Source organism: Vanessa tameamea, chromosome 25, assembly GCF_037043105.1.
Source record: "Vanessa tameamea isolate UH-Manoa-2023 chromosome 25, ilVanTame1 primary haplotype, whole genome shotgun sequence".
Classification (NCBI taxonomy): Eukaryota; Metazoa; Arthropoda; class Insecta; order Lepidoptera; family Nymphalidae; genus Vanessa; species Vanessa tameamea.
The window spans coordinates 830,874-851,742 of NC_087333.1; the positions used below are offsets into that span (position 1 = coordinate 830,874).

Here is a 20,869-nt window from a genome sequence, read left to right on the forward strand (position 1 = left end):
GATCAAAAAATTAAATTATTATTCTCATTGTGTTTAATGAAGTTTCCATTCTAACCGTTTACGACCGTTTCCTCGTTCACGATCGCCAAACGTTTCATAAGTACGTAATAATTTTGACACGAAACTATCAAACATCGAAGTGATTTTGAAATTCGAATGCTTTTTGACATTTGTATTTATTGTGACATTAACGGTTATTTGAAAAATACTCAACATGGCGGCCTTACTCCACCCATGTTATAACTATGTAAATATTTAATTTGCGCACATTTTCTTTTAATAATAAAACAAATATTGTTAGAACTTAAATTTTTTGGTCATTTGTGTATGGTGCAATTTCGAACTAAAAATTGTTTTTGAATTATTAGAAAAGATTCATATTTTTATTATACGAGTATACTTGAAAGAGCGCTGCTTGCAAAGTTTCTAATACTTTCATTTACGATCTTCGATTAGGCCGTATTATAACAACAATTACCAGATGCGTTAAATATAGTTAATACAATATACTATCTTGTCCACTATATTATAAAAGCATGCGTTTTTTTGCAATACTTAGATGTAGGTCTTCTGCATCACTCTGTATAAACATAGTATATCCAACTTAAGACAAGCTCGTTTAAAATATAATAAACTTAGCTTTTAATGTCTTACGTATTGTAATTGCCTGTAGAAAAAAAACGAGACTTGCATAAATTTGAATTTTTGATTGGCAACACTAATATTTTAAAGTCTTGCACAAGTCTAACAACACCAATTTTATTTTCTGTTACAAGTAAAAAAACGAAGAACAATAAGCCAAAGTTTATAAACGAAGTATTCTTGAGTACCATAATACATTTGATCTGGACCTTCTCAGAACTTTCACTTCTGTTTCAAATGACGAGATGAACGCGATTTATTAGGAAACATTGTATTTAGCTTATGTTTTTAATAATTGTGCACGTAGTTACTATGTTTCTAAGATGATGTAGCCTTGATGAGTTATTAATAGCTTGATATTTGTTTATAGACGATATTTGGCGTTTTAATTTTTACAGTAAATTCATTGTAACACTTACAAAATATAAAGTATTTTGAGATTATTTAAGTAAACCCTGTAACTGGTATTATTAAGAAAATACCTGTCTTCTTAAGAAGAAGATTTACATTTAATTCCAGCACGAAGAAGGGTTAACAACATTTCATCAGATACGAGCAGATTAGTGTTTTCCTTCACCAGCGAGCACGAGATCAATTATAAACATAAACAACTAAACATATAAAATATTTCGGTTTTATATGTTAAGGTAGATTCCGTATATTACACCATACCATACCATCACTGCGCTATGAACGTATTTGGTACAGAAAACATCGCCTATTATATTATAACTACACAATATAACGTAACATCAGCGTATCGGGCACATGTCAATTGTCAAATACCTATCTATAGTCCCTACCTCTCAATACAAAGTTTTTTTTTGTCTGAGACTTAAGAACCTGCCCACTACATCAGTGGGCAGATGAGAGTCAAGATTCACGTGTTATATTCGCTGGGCTATGATTTGATTAGCCTTACTATACAACTCATTGCTATTTGTCTGGTAGGTCAAAGCTTTTGATTGCTCATATTTTAATTTTATAGAGATTTTTACAGTCGGAAAACTTTAAATTTAAATAAAACAGGAAAAAATATATTCTCCATTAGATAAACTTTATTTCACTGCTAATTTTGTAGGATTTATGTTTGAATATGATTTTGGGTACATGACCAGCTCGTATATGGCACAATAGGAATCTATTTTAATAAACACACATGTGCATATAATACTAATAACGACAAAATTAAAATTAAACCTTCAAACGGAATGTTGACGAAACACAACTTATGAATTATACCATACACCTACCGCAATAATTTCTTGAGGTCCAAACGCTTTGGTATCTCATTGATTATATTGACCGATGTTACATCTTTCCTGCAAACTTTTAAGGAAGCAGCAGAGATTATATAAGTAACAAGCCGATCTTCGTGATTTCGCCTTTATTAAACGTTGCTTCCCCCCCATGCGTCAGTTTGTCCAACTGTATTTGTGTCATACAGGCGGACAGGCGAATGGGCCACCTGATGGTAAGTGGTCACCAATGCCCATTACATTGGTACTGTAAGAAATATTAATCATTTTTCATATCACCAATGCGCTACCAACCTAGGAAACTATGCTGTTATGTGCCTCGTGCTTGTAATTACACTGGTTCACTCATCCTTCAAACCGGAACACAACAATAAGTATTGCTGTTTAGAACAGACGGGCTTGCACAAAGCTGAACCTACAAGTGCCCACCCAGTTAATTCTCATACTTTTATCTATAAAGGAGTATCTTATGTAAAATGTTTTTGTAAACTGGATTGGTAGATCCTAAGATTGAATAAACGGTTACACAGAATCTTTATCTTTATAATAATAGTAATAAGTAACAGCTTGTGCATGTCTCACTTTCGGGCTAAGCACTCTTCTTCCTCCTGTTATTGAGGAGAATCGGAGCTCATTCAACCACACTTCTCCAATGCGATTGGATACATGTGGCTGATTATATCCAAGCAGTTAGGTTTTCTCACGATATTTTCCTTCAATGCTGACTACGACATCATTTTAATTATCAACTCAAGTACGTGAAAATTTAGCTTGTCCGAGTTTAAACCCACTAATTAGACCGATCTAAATCTAGCTTTATAATATAAGAATCAATTACATCTTTATTTGAAATATATTTACGTAATATCTCTATTATTAATTTTATATTGCTCGTGTTTAGTGGTTGCTTGTTAGATTTAAATGGAGATTACAGATTATAATATAACAGAACTATCAATTAATCTATTGTTTACATATGTGTTTAATAGACAAGGTCGCTATTCAATGCTAAACATTTTTATTCAAAGTATGTTCACAACATTAAACTTAAACGGTTTAACTTGGTCTGTAGCTGGTTTGACCACTATTTATTTGCGGTACGCTGTCATGATTATTGGTGTTTTGTCAATAATAAAACATTCTTCATATTTTAACCCAATTCGATTATTTCAATTAAAAATACGGTTGGACTGATGACTCATAACTAATGCTGAGTGATAACCACCGCCCATAGAAATTTAAGTTAGAAATATTAACAATTATTTAGATTACCAAAGCGCATCAATCTAATGAGCTCAGAAGTTTATATTCCTTGTTCCTTTTATCGTACTAGCTCACTCACACTTCAGATCGAAATACAATAATACTAAGTAACGCTGCTTACCAGTAGACAAAATGATATGTGGGTGCAACCTACTCCCATAGGCCTAGCACAAATCTCTACCAACATGTGACTAACATACGTAAGTATTTTGTCTTAGAAATGTTGTATAAATTTTTGATAGTAAATAATTTGGATTTATAATTTGGATCAAGTTTTTTATTATAATAGGTAAATAAAAGAAGAATGAACGCACAACTCAGTACAAAAAAGGGTGTTCCTTTTACAAGAGGATTCCGTTTAGTTCGTTAGGAAAAACGATCAAATTCGCCCTTGAAACTTAGCTTCAATTGAAGATTCACTTTAACAAAATAAATAAGATTACAGATCCAACTGGAGTGTAATAATTAAGAAAAACGTAAATTGAAAACAGTAGACGCAATGATCGCACATCCTTATATTAAGTTCTGTAGAATTTCACAAGGAAATCAACAGATAGTTTGACAGAAAAAGTCGACGAATGGGATACGTGAACCCTGACTTTTACGATAGGTCATCCGCTTGATCTTGCAGTTGTTCAACGTAAATATATTGTCTTACATCCAATAAAATATACTATTTACGAACATATTTCAACAAGCAATAACTTATTAAACCAAAAGGTGATATGGCATTTAGTTTAAAAATTGATAATTCAATCCTTTTCATAAGATTTAAAGTGTATTTTTTATGGTCTTGTATTTAAGACTATATTGAACTAAAGTCAAATTTCAATGGAAAATAGAAAAAAATATGGAATGTAACAAAAAACCCATCAACGCTTTGGTGACAGTATCCAATTTTCTATGTTTGAATCAAAAATACAAAGAAAATAAACAATAGTATAATTACATTACAAGTCAACGGTACAATAATGGTTTCTTTTTTCAGTACCACCGCATTTTTTTTCCGTTGAGGCCTCGGAGCGTGCCTTTTTTTAAATTTAAAATAGGTGGGCAGATTGGCAAATGGGCCACCTTTAGTAAGTCATCACCACTGCCCATTGACATTGGAAGTCTAAGAAATATTAACCATCTCTTACTTCTTTAATGTGCTACAAACCTTGTGAAATTATACTTCTTGTGCCTGTTCACATCTCAATAGAAAAATAATGAATATTGCTGTTTGGTGATAGCATATGTTATGGGTGGTCGTTAACCTACCTACCCTAATCTACATATAAGGGGTCGCAGAAAGCCCCACCACAAGTAGGTCGCTAGTAAACGTTTAAAATATTAATTCATAACATATGAATTTGTGGTTAGGTGATTAAACTTACCAGAGCAGGTGAGTCCAAGGGGCCAGCAGTATTGGATCTGATTCTTCGTCGATCACTTTCCACGTCCGAAGGTCGATCGCTCTCTCTCTCCGAAGAGTTCTGTCGTCGCCTTTCCTCGCGGTGCTCTTTGTATCTTCTATCTTCTTTTATAGTTCTTTCAAATCTAAATATATTTTTTGGTAATTTTAAGCCATAATTAGCGACTTTTATTTGTTTTGTAGAGCAAGTTATAATGGCTATAATTTTATATTTACATATCATCTCAAGTTTCTGCTAGAATATCCAAGACACTAAGTAACTTTTATGAAAATAAACCCCCGGTAATTTTGATATAGTAATTTTACTAAAACTTGAATTGGCTCATAAGTAAGTTTTTGTGGCTGGACGCAAGTCGAAGTCAAAGAATTAATTTTTGTTAAAGATAGACACAATTTAATGGATTATTTTTCATCTTAGTGAGTTCCAGAAGGAAAATAAAGTAATGCTTATAATTGATTTACCTTCCTTCAATGTCGGAATCTCTGTACTTTTCTTCTCGTCTCTTCTCGATGCTTTCACGGGGATCAGGGCTCCTGTATCTATCTATATCTTCCCTTGAACGTCTATATTTCCTGTCTTCTTTAGGATCATCTCGCTTTCTTACATCCAGGTCACTAGGTTCTGGGTCTGTATACCTAGGAGTTAAACAAAACGCATGCCATATCATTCCTCTAAGAAAAAAGAAGAACTGAAACAGTTGCTATAATTGCTGTGACTTTAAAAGCATCCCTTGAGGTTTAGATTCTGAATTTATATTAATTTGTAATCGATGAATTACTTAATATAGAGCTATAAAGTGGTAATTCTATTAAATGGTTTGAGAATTAATTTGCAGTCTTATTTTGTATTTATAATTCATCTCATGCTCGAAGATTAAGGAAAATATCGTGAGAAAACTTGTTGCAGGATAAAATTTCGTTATGAGTACTCATTTATAATTAATATAATACGTTTATACATAAAGATGAGTCTACTGTTAGGAAGGTGTGAATATGAAGATGAAAGTGGAACGTTTATGGAATACTTTCCTCGATCAAAATTTACTTATTTGAATAAAAGGTTCTATCTATAATTACCTTCTAAAAAAACCATAGTAACATTTATTGATTTTTATATAACACAAGTGTAAATACACTATATAATACATATATATATATCTTTAGATCTGATTTACTATTTTTACGAGATCACTAGGCATTTTTGGGCGCTGTTAGTACCTCAAATATTCTTAATGGTATAAGTACCTTTTGTACTCAGGGTCGTCTTTGGCAAGATGTTCAGGGCTCTTGAGCACCCGGGTGCGAGTTTTAGGCTGGACTACCTCTTTCTCTTTCTTGCTCTTCTTAGAAGAGTCGCGGGAGAATAGTTGTTTCATCTATCAAATGCAAAATAATAATTACTGGAATAACATAATTTATTTTTTAATTAATTAAGATAAGAATCATTACTTTTGTGATATTAAATGAATGTTTAACATAAAAAGTTACCTTTTCGAGTCCAGAAAGCTTTTTAGTAGCTTTCGGCGGCTTCGCACTGACTTTATCATCGTGTCTACTCGGACTTTTCTCATAACGACGCCCTTTTGAATCTAAAAGCGAACCATCCTCAGCACTTCTGTCTCTGGGGATATAATCTTTTCTATTTTCTCCTCTATAATCTTTGTAGTTTGCCAAGTACTCTCCATTTGCATATATTTGCTCACTTGGATAATTCTCTTCCGTGTGTTGTCTCTCACTAGCCAAAAACAATGACGTATTACGAACATCCTCATCGCTTTCATGTCGTCTATGTCTTGATCTATGAATTTCTCCGATGGAATTATGTCTAAAGTCATTTTCGATTCCAGAATCAACAAGACGGTTATCAAAATCGAAACGACGCGGAGACATCTGTTCGCGATAGTAGTCTCTACTATCACCTGAGTCATGACGACGTATACTAGTATGGTTTTTAATATCTTTGTTCTTATTTTTAGCACGGCGGAGTGAATTGTGATAAGACTCATTTTTCGTGTTGTATCCAAGATTGGCGTAATCTTCCTCTCGCTCTTGAGCTATTTCAGGGTTAGACGCGTAATGACCTTTACGTTTGCCAAACCAATCATCTTTGAGTTTATATTTCTGACCACCTTGAAGCAGATCATGACTAGATGTAAAATGTTTTTTCACTTTGTATTTCTTCTCTTTATACTCATCTGGTGAAGATATTGGTTTTCCAGGATTCGATTCTAAGCTAGGTGGCTCATATTCTGGTTCAGGTGGAAATATTTTTCTCTCATCTTTGTATCTAGATGGACTCAATGTATCGATAAATTCACGACGATCTATTTCATCTTTGGATGCTTTCTGAGTAGTTCTTGATTCTGTATTATATTTTACTTTGTTATTATCTGAATCATATTTGTAATCTTCTATGATTGTACTTTCAATTCCATCTCTCTCTAAGGTATGGCGGTAGTATTTAACAGTATCATTTACATACTTTTCCGTTTGCTTCATTCGTTTTTCTGCTTCATATATTGGATCGTTTTCGAGATATTTCGAAATTGGTTCATTAAAATTTATCTTTTCACGCTCAAATCTTCTTGCATTTAAACGAGACTCGAGGAGTTCTCGTCTATGGCTGAGTTCGTTAAAATCTAAGTCAATCTTGGTGTCCGGTTCGAATGTCTTTTTCTTTGTATCCATTCCGTCGGCTCTACCTCTGAAGCTGTCAATAGGTCCATGTTTATCTATCTCTCTTTCGTTAAAATCATTTGCATACGTTGGTTCAATTTCATCAAAACTCATGAGCTTGTATTCTCGAAATCTTGGCCTTATGGGTGATTCTTTTATGTTAAAACCTTCATTGAAATTATATTTCGTATCGTTGTTTTTGTAATTGTAATCAGCTATACGCTCTGACGAATATTTATGTCTTTCTTCATATCCAAGTCCTTCGTCTTCATCTGAAAAGTTTCCATATTTTTCTCTTGACGGAGAAAATGTTTTATGCATAGTTTGCTTAGGAAAATGTGGACGTAAATCACCGTTATCTCTTATAACTTGAGCATAGACGACACCTTTTTCTGTCATTTTATTAACAGGTGTCGGTACTCTGTCTGGGCTTGTATTTCTTATGAAAAGATTTGGATCCGGACTTGTACTTGGCTTTGTGTACGAAAATGGTTGATTTATATTAGTACTGTTCGGTGGTGATATCAGATGGGATTTAGGAGGGGATGAATGTTGATCTTCTTTGAGAATTCTCACAATGTGACCGACCGTGTGACCCCTCGTTAGCGGAGGCTTTTCAGGTGGTTGTTGGCTGCTGTGTTTCATTTCCTTATCACCATATACGTTTTCTTCAATTTTTCTTATACTTTCTTTAATTTTATCTTTAATCTCAATGGGGCTATCTTTTGCTAGAGAAGAATCTATTTCATCAACAAGAATTGTCTTTTTTGCGTCTGTTTTGCGCTTGGGTGTCTCAGATATTGGTGGCGATTGTTCTTTTTCTGAGGATTTACCTCTTTTTGTTCTGTTAGGTGCTTTAGGTTCGTTTTTCTCTGGAGTTTTGAAACGAGGTGGTTTTTCAATAGGGTTTACCTTCTTGCTGTCTATTGAAACTGGTTCGTCAGATTTGTTGCTTTCTCGTTCAGATAATTTTTCTTTATGCAGTAAATCTAATGGTGATATCTTCTTAAAATAATCTTCCCTCGGTGAGCTTTCGATTATAGGCGATAGTTGTGTCTTTTTATTTCTCAATGACTTTAAGAATTCTTCCGTTTCACTTCCAGACCTTTTCCGTATAGGTTTATTTTTGTTAAGATTCGTGTTAGATTTTAAATCAGATACGTCACTTTTACTTCTCTTAACGATAACTGAAGGCTTCGTTGTTACTACGACTGGTGCATCGGGGCTTTTAGTTCTTTGAGCTCTTCTAAACAACGTAGAAAGGGATGTTCTTTCTTTTTTCCTCTTAGGACTTACATCACTAGTAGACCTGCCAAGAGGTGTTTTAGAATTACCCTCTGGTATACTTCCGTCGTCACTATTTCTACGATCTGCTTTGTCTTCTCTAAATTTTCTTCTATGCGGAAGAGAGAAGAATTTTTCAGGTGGATGATCAGCTGTGCATGTAACGCTTTCCGCTTGAGCAATAACTTTGTTAGCTTCTTCGATTAGTTCTTGTTCGGATAAATGTGTGAACGGTTCTTTTCGTATCGTTCGGGGCTGGTCCGAGGCAACCCGCTCTCGCGGTTTACCTGCAATCAAGCAAATATATCACATATTTAAAAATATATAATGGTTCTACATATGAAATTAGTTAAAAATGTAACTTCGGAATCATTAATTCGGATACATCATTATATAGTAAACCAGTAGAATAAGAGCCAGTGAGGAACTTAACAAATTTGATACCGTTTACAGCATTTTGCAAATTAAATTAAGCTTATTGCAACTTTCAAAGCCAATATCTATTTAAGAAGGTGTAGAGTTACAATCACTTCATTAACTCTTCAATTAATCAGCTGCTATTTTATTATATACGTAAGTTAAGTACCATTACTTGTAAGCATATTACAGAAGATGTAAAATTAAATTGTAAAGGCATTGTATTGGATTATTTTTAGTACGTAAAAACAATTAAAATTCATTTGTTATTTGTTATAAACAAGATTTATGTATTAGCTGATATTTCTTCTTTATTAAATACTATAATCCAAGCAACATTTATATTGTAACGTGTTAGTATATCACGAGAATTATTCTATTACTATTTGTTGTCCATGGCTTTGCTTGCGTTTATCGGTTTGTCGTCAAGTGCGAGGCGTAATAACGAAATTCTATGTCGTTCCTTGGGGTACAACCTTGCTTCATAGCAAATTATATCAAATACGGTTCAGTGGCTCAACTTTTCCAAGAGAAATACGAAGTAAGTTTTTATAGAAAATAAAATGAAGATGAAGGGATTTGTATTTGTTTTTAATTTTGTATTCGCTTTTATTGCTTCAATATAATGTTTCGACGCTCAATGCATTCAATACTTTTCTTTTATAAAGCCTTTGCTTAAGAAAGCCGGGACAGGACGCACAGTGAAAGTCTTGAACATTTTCACTTTTAAAAACAAAACAAATGGTTATGTTTTGTTTCGAACGAACATTGAATGTTTTATTGTAAAGAGAATGTGTACTTGGATCATGTGACACATAAAGTCTTTACATGTTAAAAATAGAAGCGATTTAAATTGTTTTAATGAAATTGAAAGCGATCCTGAATATAATAACTTCTGTTCCAATTCCCCAGTACTTGTAACACATCAATATTAATTTATAAGAATTCAGTTGTAACCTATTTATTTAACCATGAACTTCGTCCACAGCGTTGAACCTTAAGTACTAGAGATCTGTGTAAAAGTCTGCGGAAACACAGGTTCACAGTTTCCTTCATTTTCAATGTCCGATTGGACGGAAATCCAGCACGGCTGGAGAAAGATTGTGTGTAGGTCAGATTTTCGTGAAAACTGATCTTGAAATTGGTAGTAGAGCTTTATGCAAGCCATTTGGGTAGGTACCACCCAATCATCGCATATTCTACCGCCAAACAGCAATAGTTAGTATTGTTGTGTTCACATTTGAAATGTGATTGAAGCTATGTAACTACAAGGGACATATCAACTTAGTTCTGAAGGTCAGCGTCTTGAGTCGTCGTCAGCGTATCGACGAAGTACAGAAGGGTTAATATTTTCTACAGCGCAAATGTCTGGCTCACTTGCCCTTGTGTTATATCAACTTCCGAGCTCTGAGCTGCTACTAAGAATTTCCTAAAAGAAAAACTCAATTATCTTCTATTGACCTGGGATTCGAACCCGGAGCTTCCCTATCATAAGGTAGCTAGATCAATGAAGCTATCAGCAAATTCCGGTTATTAATAATTAATATCATGATCATGTCGCTTGACACACACAGATGTCGTCAGGAGTGCGTCATGTAACTCGATCACACTTATTTTTAGCGCTGACTTTCAACAAAAACAACTTTTCGGCAAGTTTTTTGACTTATCTCCGTCTACGGTTTTAGAGATCTGTTGTGTGTTTGGAAAATCTTTTGAGTCGAAATATACAGTCAGAACATAATTATTCATATATAATAAATAATCTTATTAATAAAATAATAATGTTTCTGTGCTCGCACACCGTTCATAGTTGACTTGAAAATTGAATAATTACTGTCGGAAATTACGTGAAGGCTTTAATCATACCATAACTTTACAATAGTTGTCGCGCGAATCGTGTCTGATAATTGTGTCTAATGAAAACCCTGCATTAGTGTACATTAATATATATTCCTAATTTCCTACCACAACAATTCTAGCTTAAAATTTTACCCCGTATCAAAGTTTACGTAACTATTAGTATTTTATGTAATAATTTAGTTTGTTCATCACTAATATTTTAGAGAAAATATAACTTTATTTACAGGTTGACTTAATTTCCGCAAGTCGCTTTGAGCGTTATCAGATTTTTTTATATGTCCGTTTGAATATATTTTAAATACAAAATACTTTATTTTTATCAATGAAAACACTACTACACTGTTCTTTTTTTAAATTATTTTAAGATTCTAGTTTTTATAACATAGAAGGCTTAGGATAATTGGATATTTAATAGTTATATATTTAAACACAAGCATACTCAAAGTTGTTGCTTTGTTTGAGTGTACGTCGCTCACGTGCAATACTAATGAAGTGAGTGTCTAAATGAGCAAAACAAATAAATTAAAGTTTAAATTTCGAATGTAAATGTGTTGCTCGCACTCAAAATATGATAATTAACGGTCGCTTCACACTTGACGTTTAGACTTTAGTGACACACGGAGCCAGTTCGTGCCTTGATAATGTTTATAAAACAAGTTATTATTTAATGTCTATCATTTAGATCAAGTTTAAGGATTTCGCTTGTTTATCTGTATGAGCTATTTAGTATGTTACGCAAAATATAGTGATCAAAATTAAATAACCTAGTTTTTATACACTATATTTACTCCTCTGAGTTTTTTTCGCCGGTTCTTATCAGGCGCTGTATTGAATTGACAATCAATAAGTAAGTGTAATGCTTCTATATAGAAAAAAAAGGAATTATATTTGATTTGATTCAAGTCGATATATTTATATGTGTTTTTGTATTTAAGCGCTTGTGTGTGAACGTGTAGGTACCATACGCGGTTGTGTGTATAAATATTATAAACTGCAGATACGAATACGACTCTGGTGGTTATACCAAAGTCTAGTTAAAATTGCTTACTTAGGGTTGTATATGTGTGCGTGTCATATGTATGTTTGTTATTTATTTCTTATTATACATTGTTTGTTGTTTAAAACAAAGTTGTGTTAATGAGCTGTAGAACAATCTTAATGCATTTAATATATGTTATTTAATTTAACTGGGTAAATTAAACATTTTTTTAACGTGTAATGTATTTACTTTATTGATAAAATAATTGAGTTAAACATTGAATTATAATTGATTGATTACAGTTGATAATTCTGTAACTCTCTGTGCAATTCTTTAACATATATTTTATCTGTATTTCGTCTATAAAAGAAAATTCGAACGACATTGTTATAATTGTTTAGCGGATGTTTAGGTAACATTAATTACTCTTTTTGTCAGAATGATTTGACATTTGAGGGAAGAAGACATTGCTTAACCAATCACCCACTAAACAATATTTATAGCCATATTTAAATTTAAAATTTAATAGAAATTACCGATAATTCTATAAATACTTGTCTAAAGATTTCGCATTGAACACTTTTATTTAGATATAAGTCGGATCGAGTGACTTCATCCTTGTTTCTTGAGTTTTTTTGTTCAGAGAGTATTGACTCTGCGTGGGTGCACAACAATGTATTAACGCCTTAATATTAACTGTAAAATCAGCCTAATGATGACTATATCCTTAAAAGGATTTGTATATAATGTTCGTGTTATAATATAGTTAGATAAAATCTTTATTCACTTCACCATCGCTGTACCAGATTCAAAGACAAAGATAGAGCCGGTAAATTTGGCGCCACTTTTTCAAAGTTTTTGCATAAACCGTTAATACACCATTTTTGATTAAAAGAATGATTCATTTTATAGAAAATTTATAGTATATGGACGACCTCCGTGGTCGAGTAGTGTGTACACCGGTTTTCATGGGTACGCCACTCCGAGGTCCCGGGTTCGATTCCCGGCCGAGTCGATGTAGAAAAAGTTCATTACTTTTCTATATTGCCTTGGGTCTGGGTGTTTGTGGTACCGTCGTTACTTCTGATTTTCCATAACACAAGTGCTTTAGCTACTTACATTGGGATCACAGTAATGTATGTGATATTGTCCAATATTTAATTATTTATTTATTTTTTTTATTTTCGAAGATAAAAACGTATTTACGGTTACGCAAAGATTATTTTTCTCATCACTCAAATTTAACCGCCCTGGGCCAAAGAATTAAAGTTATAAAATGTATATTCCTTGTTCAATTGTGAAAACGCACTGTATTATTTTTACTATTATATAGTTAGAAGGACAAGCAAATGGGCCACCTGATCGTAATTGGTCACCACCGCCGCTAAATATTGGCGATGTAAAGAATATTAATCATTCCTTACATCGCCAATCTGCCACCAACTTTGGGAACTTATGATATATTGTCTTTTATGTCTGTAGTTACATTGGCTCACTCACCCTTCAAACCGGAACACAACAATATTAAGTATTGTTTGGAGGTAGAATATCTGATAACTTACACAGACGTAGGTACCTACTTGCACAAAGCCTTATTTCCAGCCATCAGCAGGGTACTTTTGAGAAATGATATTTAATTTTTCTTCCATTTCAACGACGATATGTTACATATAAGAAGCATGAATGACATGGTGCGTCAGGTTAGGTATAAAAGTACCCTATCCTTCCTTGGAGTTTAAGCTTCATACCAAATTACATCAAATGACGTTAGGACAGACAGACGGACAGATAGAGTTACTTTCGCATCTATAATATTATCATATCGTCATCGTTAATTTCAATTGTCTTTTATTTATTTATAATTCTTATATTGATTAAAAGTTCTTTGATATTTTGTTGATTTTATATATTATGCTATGTATAGTAAAGAACAACTTTTTTTGTTTAATAATAAGCGTATACATTAGTACAGATGTAAAGCTTCGTGAGGAATTGGACCGTTAGCGGGTTGTGACCAATACGTCAATCGAGCGTCAATTCGCGGACACAATTAGACACAAAAACTTGCGACAAAAATATGCATATTAACTCGTCTATATTTTTTATTTCGCACTTTCAACTAACTAGTTTAATAAAACCAAACAAGATAGTTAATTTGAGAACAAGGGTTGCCAACATAATAAAAAAATATATAAAAACTACTTTTAAAAAAGTTTAAAATCCACTGTTTTATAAATGATTTTTTTAGTTATTACAGTAAATAAAAATTATGTTATAGGAAAATGTGGAACTAAATGATTACTAATACTTGTACCACAAAGCCTTACCCGGCGGTAGGGCTCTCTGCAGGCCCGTTTGTGTTGGTACAAACTACTCAACTGATATTATCTTACTAACAGTATTTAAAACGGGATATTTACCATGTTTTTTATTTTTATTTGGTAGAGCTCGATATTTCGACATTATCTACGAATGTCTTGTTCACGAGACTGACGTTTGCGGGCAGACGTTGACGGCATTAGAAGTGTCCATATCGGACTACCTCCTTTCTCGTACGTTTGCTGCATAAACACTGGTTACCACTACCACTGTCACTTTCACCCCTTTCACCCCTATCAATATCAAGACATTCGTAGATAATGTCGAAATATCGAGCTCCACCAAATAAAAATAAAAAACATGGTAAATATCCCGTTTTAAATACTGTTAGTAATAAAAATAACCATGTTAATTTAAAATCTGATATTATCTTACCAAGCATAATCACAGTATACCAATTAAAAGAGGAGTAAATATAAACAAACCATAGATTTATATAATCCTTTTCCATTTCCTAATAGCTCTGCTATATAACCATATAAGCACTACAAATAGTTCTTGATTAAATAATAATTATATAAATATTTATTAATAATACAACACTTATTCACTCATATATACTTTAATTTAACATCCAAAGTTCCGATACCAACTTCGACATTGCAAACTATTTATTTATACAAATCCATAGATTATATAAGATTTCGACCAATGGGATCGCGCGATTCAATGTCAAAATTGATGATGTGTCCTTACTCCTCTTGTCATTGGATTATACACTGTTGTGATTTGGTTTTGGACAAGGGATTCAGTGTAATTATAATATATTGTAATTTAATTGTTTTAAAGTTGGCCTGGTTAAAAATTTAAAGCTCATGTCAAAAAAAGTTCATAGGATACATACTAGATTCTATTAAAGATAAAAAATCGCGACTTAGTATTTATAATCTACTAGGCAGGATATATAAAAATGTAACCGTACTTTACTGACACGATCTGTAATTAAAATGGTGGAAAAGAGTAACTACTGAGTTTCTTTCCGGTTCTTCTCGGTACTTTCCTAATCGGTGGTAGCTTTACATTTAAATCAACTGTAACATTAATTTTCAAAAGTTTTTATGAGCCTACTTAAATAAAGAATATTTTGATTTATATGCCTATGTTATTTAATTGGTTCGTCTCGGTAGAATACTCTACCAGTCTACCTTTAGGTTGACCAGAAATATATGAAGGCGGTGCAACAATTAAACTAATATGTTCATGTAATCTTAACCAAGCTTAGATAACCTACTTGAATAAAGTTTAATTCGATAAATTAAAAACTTGGATCCAATGGTTGGCGGCGCGTTGGCCGTGTGTGGAGAACAATCGCCAACCCTAGTTGTGTGTGTTTTTCTATTATTCACTCAACACGGCGATCGTGTGCCTTCAAACTGGAATAACAGTAAAACGAGTTCGTTATTGGCATATATTTGCTGATAACGTTATTTTTACAGTATAAATGACGCGCTTAAGACATTATTTGTTGTATTTTATTATCAAATTCTAAGTAGATCTGCGGCGTTATAGTTTACAAGATAAAAATATATATATCCAAGATGTTAACACTTATGTGAGGTTGAAACCAGTTATATAAATGTTAAAAACGATTTAAGTAAAGTAATATTCTTATTTATTGCGAGAGAAAGAAAACCAAGAGCCACCACACTATACTACTGTGGGTTGGTGGACGTGTCAGAAAACTTCGACGCATGCGTGTCTCTTCATACAATCGCTTAGCACGAGATAGATAGATAAATATTAGAACTGTCTCATATCTTTCTATCTATTATGATAAGTGCTACTCAGACGTGAACCTGTAATATACACACATGTCTTGTAACTTAAAATAGTGCAGATATTCAAGGTTCAAATGCCCCGGGTATTTTGGTTGGTCAAATTTTAAAGGTTTAAGGTTTTCTGTTTTCTCCGTAACATTAAGAAGTTAGAAAAAATGGCAGTATTACACACTCGTACAATGTTACCTACTAGCACTGGTGGATTGTTCTACAATAGTTTTTCTTGATTAAAGTAGGTAGTTTGCAAATGGACCACGTAATGGTCACCAACGCACCTAAGGACAGTAAGAAACATTAAACATTATTGACATCGTCAATGAACTACCAACTTTGGGCACTATGTTACGTCCCTTGTACGAGTAATTACACTAGGTGGTATCTACCCAGACGGAACTGCTGAGATCACATAAAAACCAATAGTTATTGATGAAACTCAGCATTAATATATATTAACCAAAGAGGTTAAACATAATCTCGGTAAAAACAACTTAAGAAAAAAAAAAACTGTTAACAAAATCGCGCATTGAATAGCTTATTTCTATTCTCAAGATGTTTTTTTTTACGTCAAATTAATTAAATTGTTTTTACTAACAAATTTTGTGTGATTCTTTACGATTAAGTATAATTTCTCATTCATAATATTCAATTACTTTAATATATTATTTCAAGGTCGGTATTTTGGGTCTTAAGGTATAATATTAAGCGGACGTTCACCTTATTTTTCAATATAAATGGAAACTGGTATGATCGCGCAGACAAGTACTTATTTATTAGCGAGAGGAAAAGGACGAATATTCGTTTAATAAATTGCGTATAAGTGCGGTAACTAAAACGTATCGTATATAAAGGTTGCCAATTTGATTATTTAATTTGTGATTTGTTTAGTCGATTTAGACCATGTTATAGCGGTTCCTTTTTTAAAGTATAGCCAGTTAACGTGGCCAGCACCCTCATCGAGGCAAATACCCAACCGGCAAAACTATACCCTAGAAAATATTGGAGGAAGGCATGTGGTCGGATGTAAAAGAATACTGTCATATTCTTTCCATATAGTTTAAACTTTACGCCGATTGTAAATAACTGGTATAATGTAACGATATTTTTTTGTATCAAATTATATCTTTGCATACAACAAAGGACATAACATCTTACTTCCTAAGGTTCGTGGCGTTATGTTGGCTAACATTTCTTACACGCCAGTATCTGAGCGGTGGATTACTTACCATCAGATGGCCCATTAGCTTCGTCTGCAAATGTCTCAAAAGTGCTTGAAAGAGGTTTTTGAATGAATTTTAATTTAATTTGTATAGCTTAAACCGGTCAAGCGATCATCATCAATAAAAAATAAATATTTAATATTTATTTGAAAACTTTTATCGACTGTACTTCGTAAATGAACTTGGAGTAATTTAATAAAATGCCTTCAATAAATCCCTTAAGAATAATTAAGGAGGACCACTAAATTATTAAAGCGACTTAAAACAAGATGAGATTAAATTTACAACTTTTCTTACAAGATATTTAAAATATAATCATTACACTCATTACAAACGAGCAGCTCTCGACAGCGCGGGACCGCGTCTGTATATACTGATACTAGCGACCCGCCCGGCTTCGCTCGGGTGCAATGCTGATACTAAATATACTACAGAATGTCTTACAACGTTCACAGTTTTTCAGTCAATAGACAATACAAATCGCTATATCCCTGTTTTAAATCTGTAATATGTTCGAAAATATTAATTTAAATTACATGCTATAAAGAACCATATTGATCTATATTAAATTGGCAATTATTTAAGGTACTTAATTGGATAAGGATTAATGCTGTATTGCTTAAAATTGCTTCAAAAATAAGCCATTATTTTGCGTAAAAAGTAAAGGATAAAAAATGGCTATTCCTAAGAGATAGACATATACAATTGCGAACTTTTTTGAAGACCTTTTTAAGGTGTACAATACTGTAGTACATTCTTTTGATATATGTTGTAGGGTTTAGCCTAGTTTATTTACGACATCACTTCAGAAACATCTAAAATTGTCAGTGTTTCTCTACTATATTGTGCATGTATTATACATATAAACTTTCCTCTTGAATCAATCTATCTATTAAAAACCGCATCAAAATCCGTTGTGTAATTTTAAAGGTCTAAGCATACATAGGTACAGACAGCATTAAGCGACTTTGTTTTGTATTATGTAATTATTTTATATATGTGAAAGTGACTCTGTGTCAAGTGTTGCCTCTTCACGCTTAAACCGCTCAACCGATTTAGATGAAATTTGGTAAGGATATAGTTTGAGTACCGGAGAAGTATCAATAAATAGAGTTAACGAAGACATTTTCTCGACATTTTTAACTTTGCCGTTCCATAGATTCAAGTAATTTATAAAAAATACATTAGTAAAGAAGGCATATTATTCCAAGTGCTCCATATCCCCAAGTGCGAATAATATTAATTAATAGCACGGGTAACTCATGTATCATTAATGCACACATCATAAAATATGTACATTACAATAAATACGTTAGTTTTCTAACCTTGTACTCAAGTAAGTTGACACTTGTGTAAACATGAAAAATGACGTAATATTTAACCAGTTTATACTGGAAACTATATAAGGGCGATTATTATCCACACGTCGCGTTTTCGGGTTTGCATTTTTTTTCATAATTCATAGCAGGTTTGTGAACTGCGGGATACCGTGTGGAGCTTATTATCACTTAAAACAGATAAAAAAACACACGTCGTAAATATAATTCGAATTACGATCACAATTATTCAAAACGAGTTAAATGTCATGCAATGTATATTTCATTACTTTTTAAGCGAAACATAAAAGGTAAAATGCCTGAGAGTACGACTGACTCGTGCGCCGTGACGGTAAACGACGTGGCTTTGTCTTATGTCGCGCATACCGCCCGCCGCCGCCTTCAGCGTTCTTTTATATACTTATAATGTACATATATATGTATTTAGTTGAGATATGTCATTATAATAATAAGAATAATTTATGTTATTCCATATTTATTAATTGGTTTTCTTTAACAATAAATTATTTCAATTACTATAAATTTCGATGTTTCTAATTTGCCGGGCGGGGCGAGACCGCCATTTGTTTTTTTAATTAGTCGCGGTTAACTCTTATAATGCTTGATTTTTCGTAACACTCATATATTTTAAATGATGTAGTAGTTTTTGAACTCAACTTAAAAAAGGTGTAGGTTGATAACCTCTCGTCTTCGGCTTTATTATTTTTTGTGTACTTTCCTCGATATTTTCGCCGATCTTGAGTGATTTATTTATATGTAAAAAGGTTATTCCGTAAGTTCGACTAAGTATGAAAATTATGAATCTTAGGAATTCCCTAGTAGTTAATCAATATTTTCACAACTCGTCGATTATTTTATTAAATTTAATTGGGACCGAATGAGAAATATACGCAAAAAATCAAACAAATGCAAATCGGTTTATATGAAGTTATTAAGATAACAAAGGTATCTCTACACTGTCTGTCGAACAGCGCGTAAATAGTGTCTATTGATGTTTAACATGAAAACCAAAATAAAATAATAAAATAAAAAATATTTATTAATAAAAATAGATAAATAAAATATTAGTTTACTAAGACACTCTTGAGTTTTCTTTTATTTTTCGTCATTTTTGGGTTTAGTACTTGAATCGTCACGTCAAGTTTTAATTAAATGTAATTTAAAAAATTAACACCGTCTCGTAATAGGTACCTGTACCTACCTATAGATTTTCGAATCCGAAACGGTGGTGGTTTTTCATTTGACTGTCAATAAGTAAGTGTAATGCTTCTATATTGAATAAAGGAATTTGAGTTTCAGTTTGAGACTCTAAGGATGGCTGAAAAGGCCAGTTAAATTGTATACATATGTTTTTATATCGAATTTAATTTACATATCCTGTATGAAAAACAAAAAATACGAATTCTAGGCTTTTTTTATCAACATTGTATACAGACAAAACGTCGTGTTTTTTTTTAACACGAGACGAAATTTATTAATTGGCAAAAACTAAGACTTAAGTAGATACGAAAAAATAATATATTAATACGTATGAAAAGAATCGCTTGGTATTGAAAAATTTATGTTATTATATTTGAGGTTCAAAATGTATCTTGAAATTATTAAAAAAAAAAAAAATTCTCGCAAAGTGCGTCATAGACAGATAATGATCGACATGAAAACATCTTATTTTAAACAGTGCTAATTCTAACACAATGATCGATACAAAACTTCCTTAACAATACAAGACCTTTAGTTGATTAGTACATCAAGACGGACATACAGTGGGCAGAACCTTGACAGCTTCCGTTTACGAGATACTAGTGAAGTCATGGTTTTGTCATGTAGTTTGTTTACATTTGATTCTCATGTCAGTCATGAAATTATTATAAGGTCAAATAACTAGTGTCAATATGAATATCGTAGGTTCGATTCTGATGTGTTTATTATAGTCCCTACTCTTAAGAAACGCTTTAAACTTAATTGGAGGTATAGGAATGACAGTCTGTTTTAATAAAAAAATATATTGTCACAGTATATCAACAGTACATTTTGATACGATCATCGTATCATAAAAAGTACGTAAGCTTTTAATTAACATTACAATAAATCAAATACGAGGTAAAATAAAAATTTTATTAAAAGGTACACTTTTTTGAAAATTTCGAAAAAAATCTATTTTAATAAAATATTATCAATGATTTTTCAAGAGAAACTTTTTAAGCGTTACAAAATACAATTTGGTTGAATTTCAGTTCAACGTTCAAACATGCAACGTTTGCTATGCAACGAAAGTCACATTTCGATCACGTGCATAAACGAAATAGCACGCGATTGTTTTTAAATTATTTCGTTTAATAGAATAATTTAATATAAAGACATGTT

General features: G+C 32.5%; 1 protein-coding gene across 1 annotated transcript in view; it reads right to left on the bottom strand.

Moving 5' to 3' along the window:
* The window catches only part of Blo (bloated), a 90,748-nt gene that overhangs the window by 11,574 nt on the left and 58,305 nt on the right, over positions 1–20,869 (bottom strand). Inside the window, exons 4-7 of the mRNA XM_026638670.2 lie at positions 6,067–8,825; positions 5,824–5,954; positions 5,041–5,214; positions 4,541–4,703 (exon numbers count right to left, since the gene is read on the bottom strand). Of these exons, the coding sequence (XP_026494455.2) occupies positions 4,541–4,703; positions 5,041–5,214; positions 5,824–5,954; positions 6,067–8,825 (3,227 nt within the window). The remainder of the gene's footprint in view (positions 1–4,540; positions 4,704–5,040; positions 5,215–5,823; positions 5,955–6,066; positions 8,826–20,869) is intronic.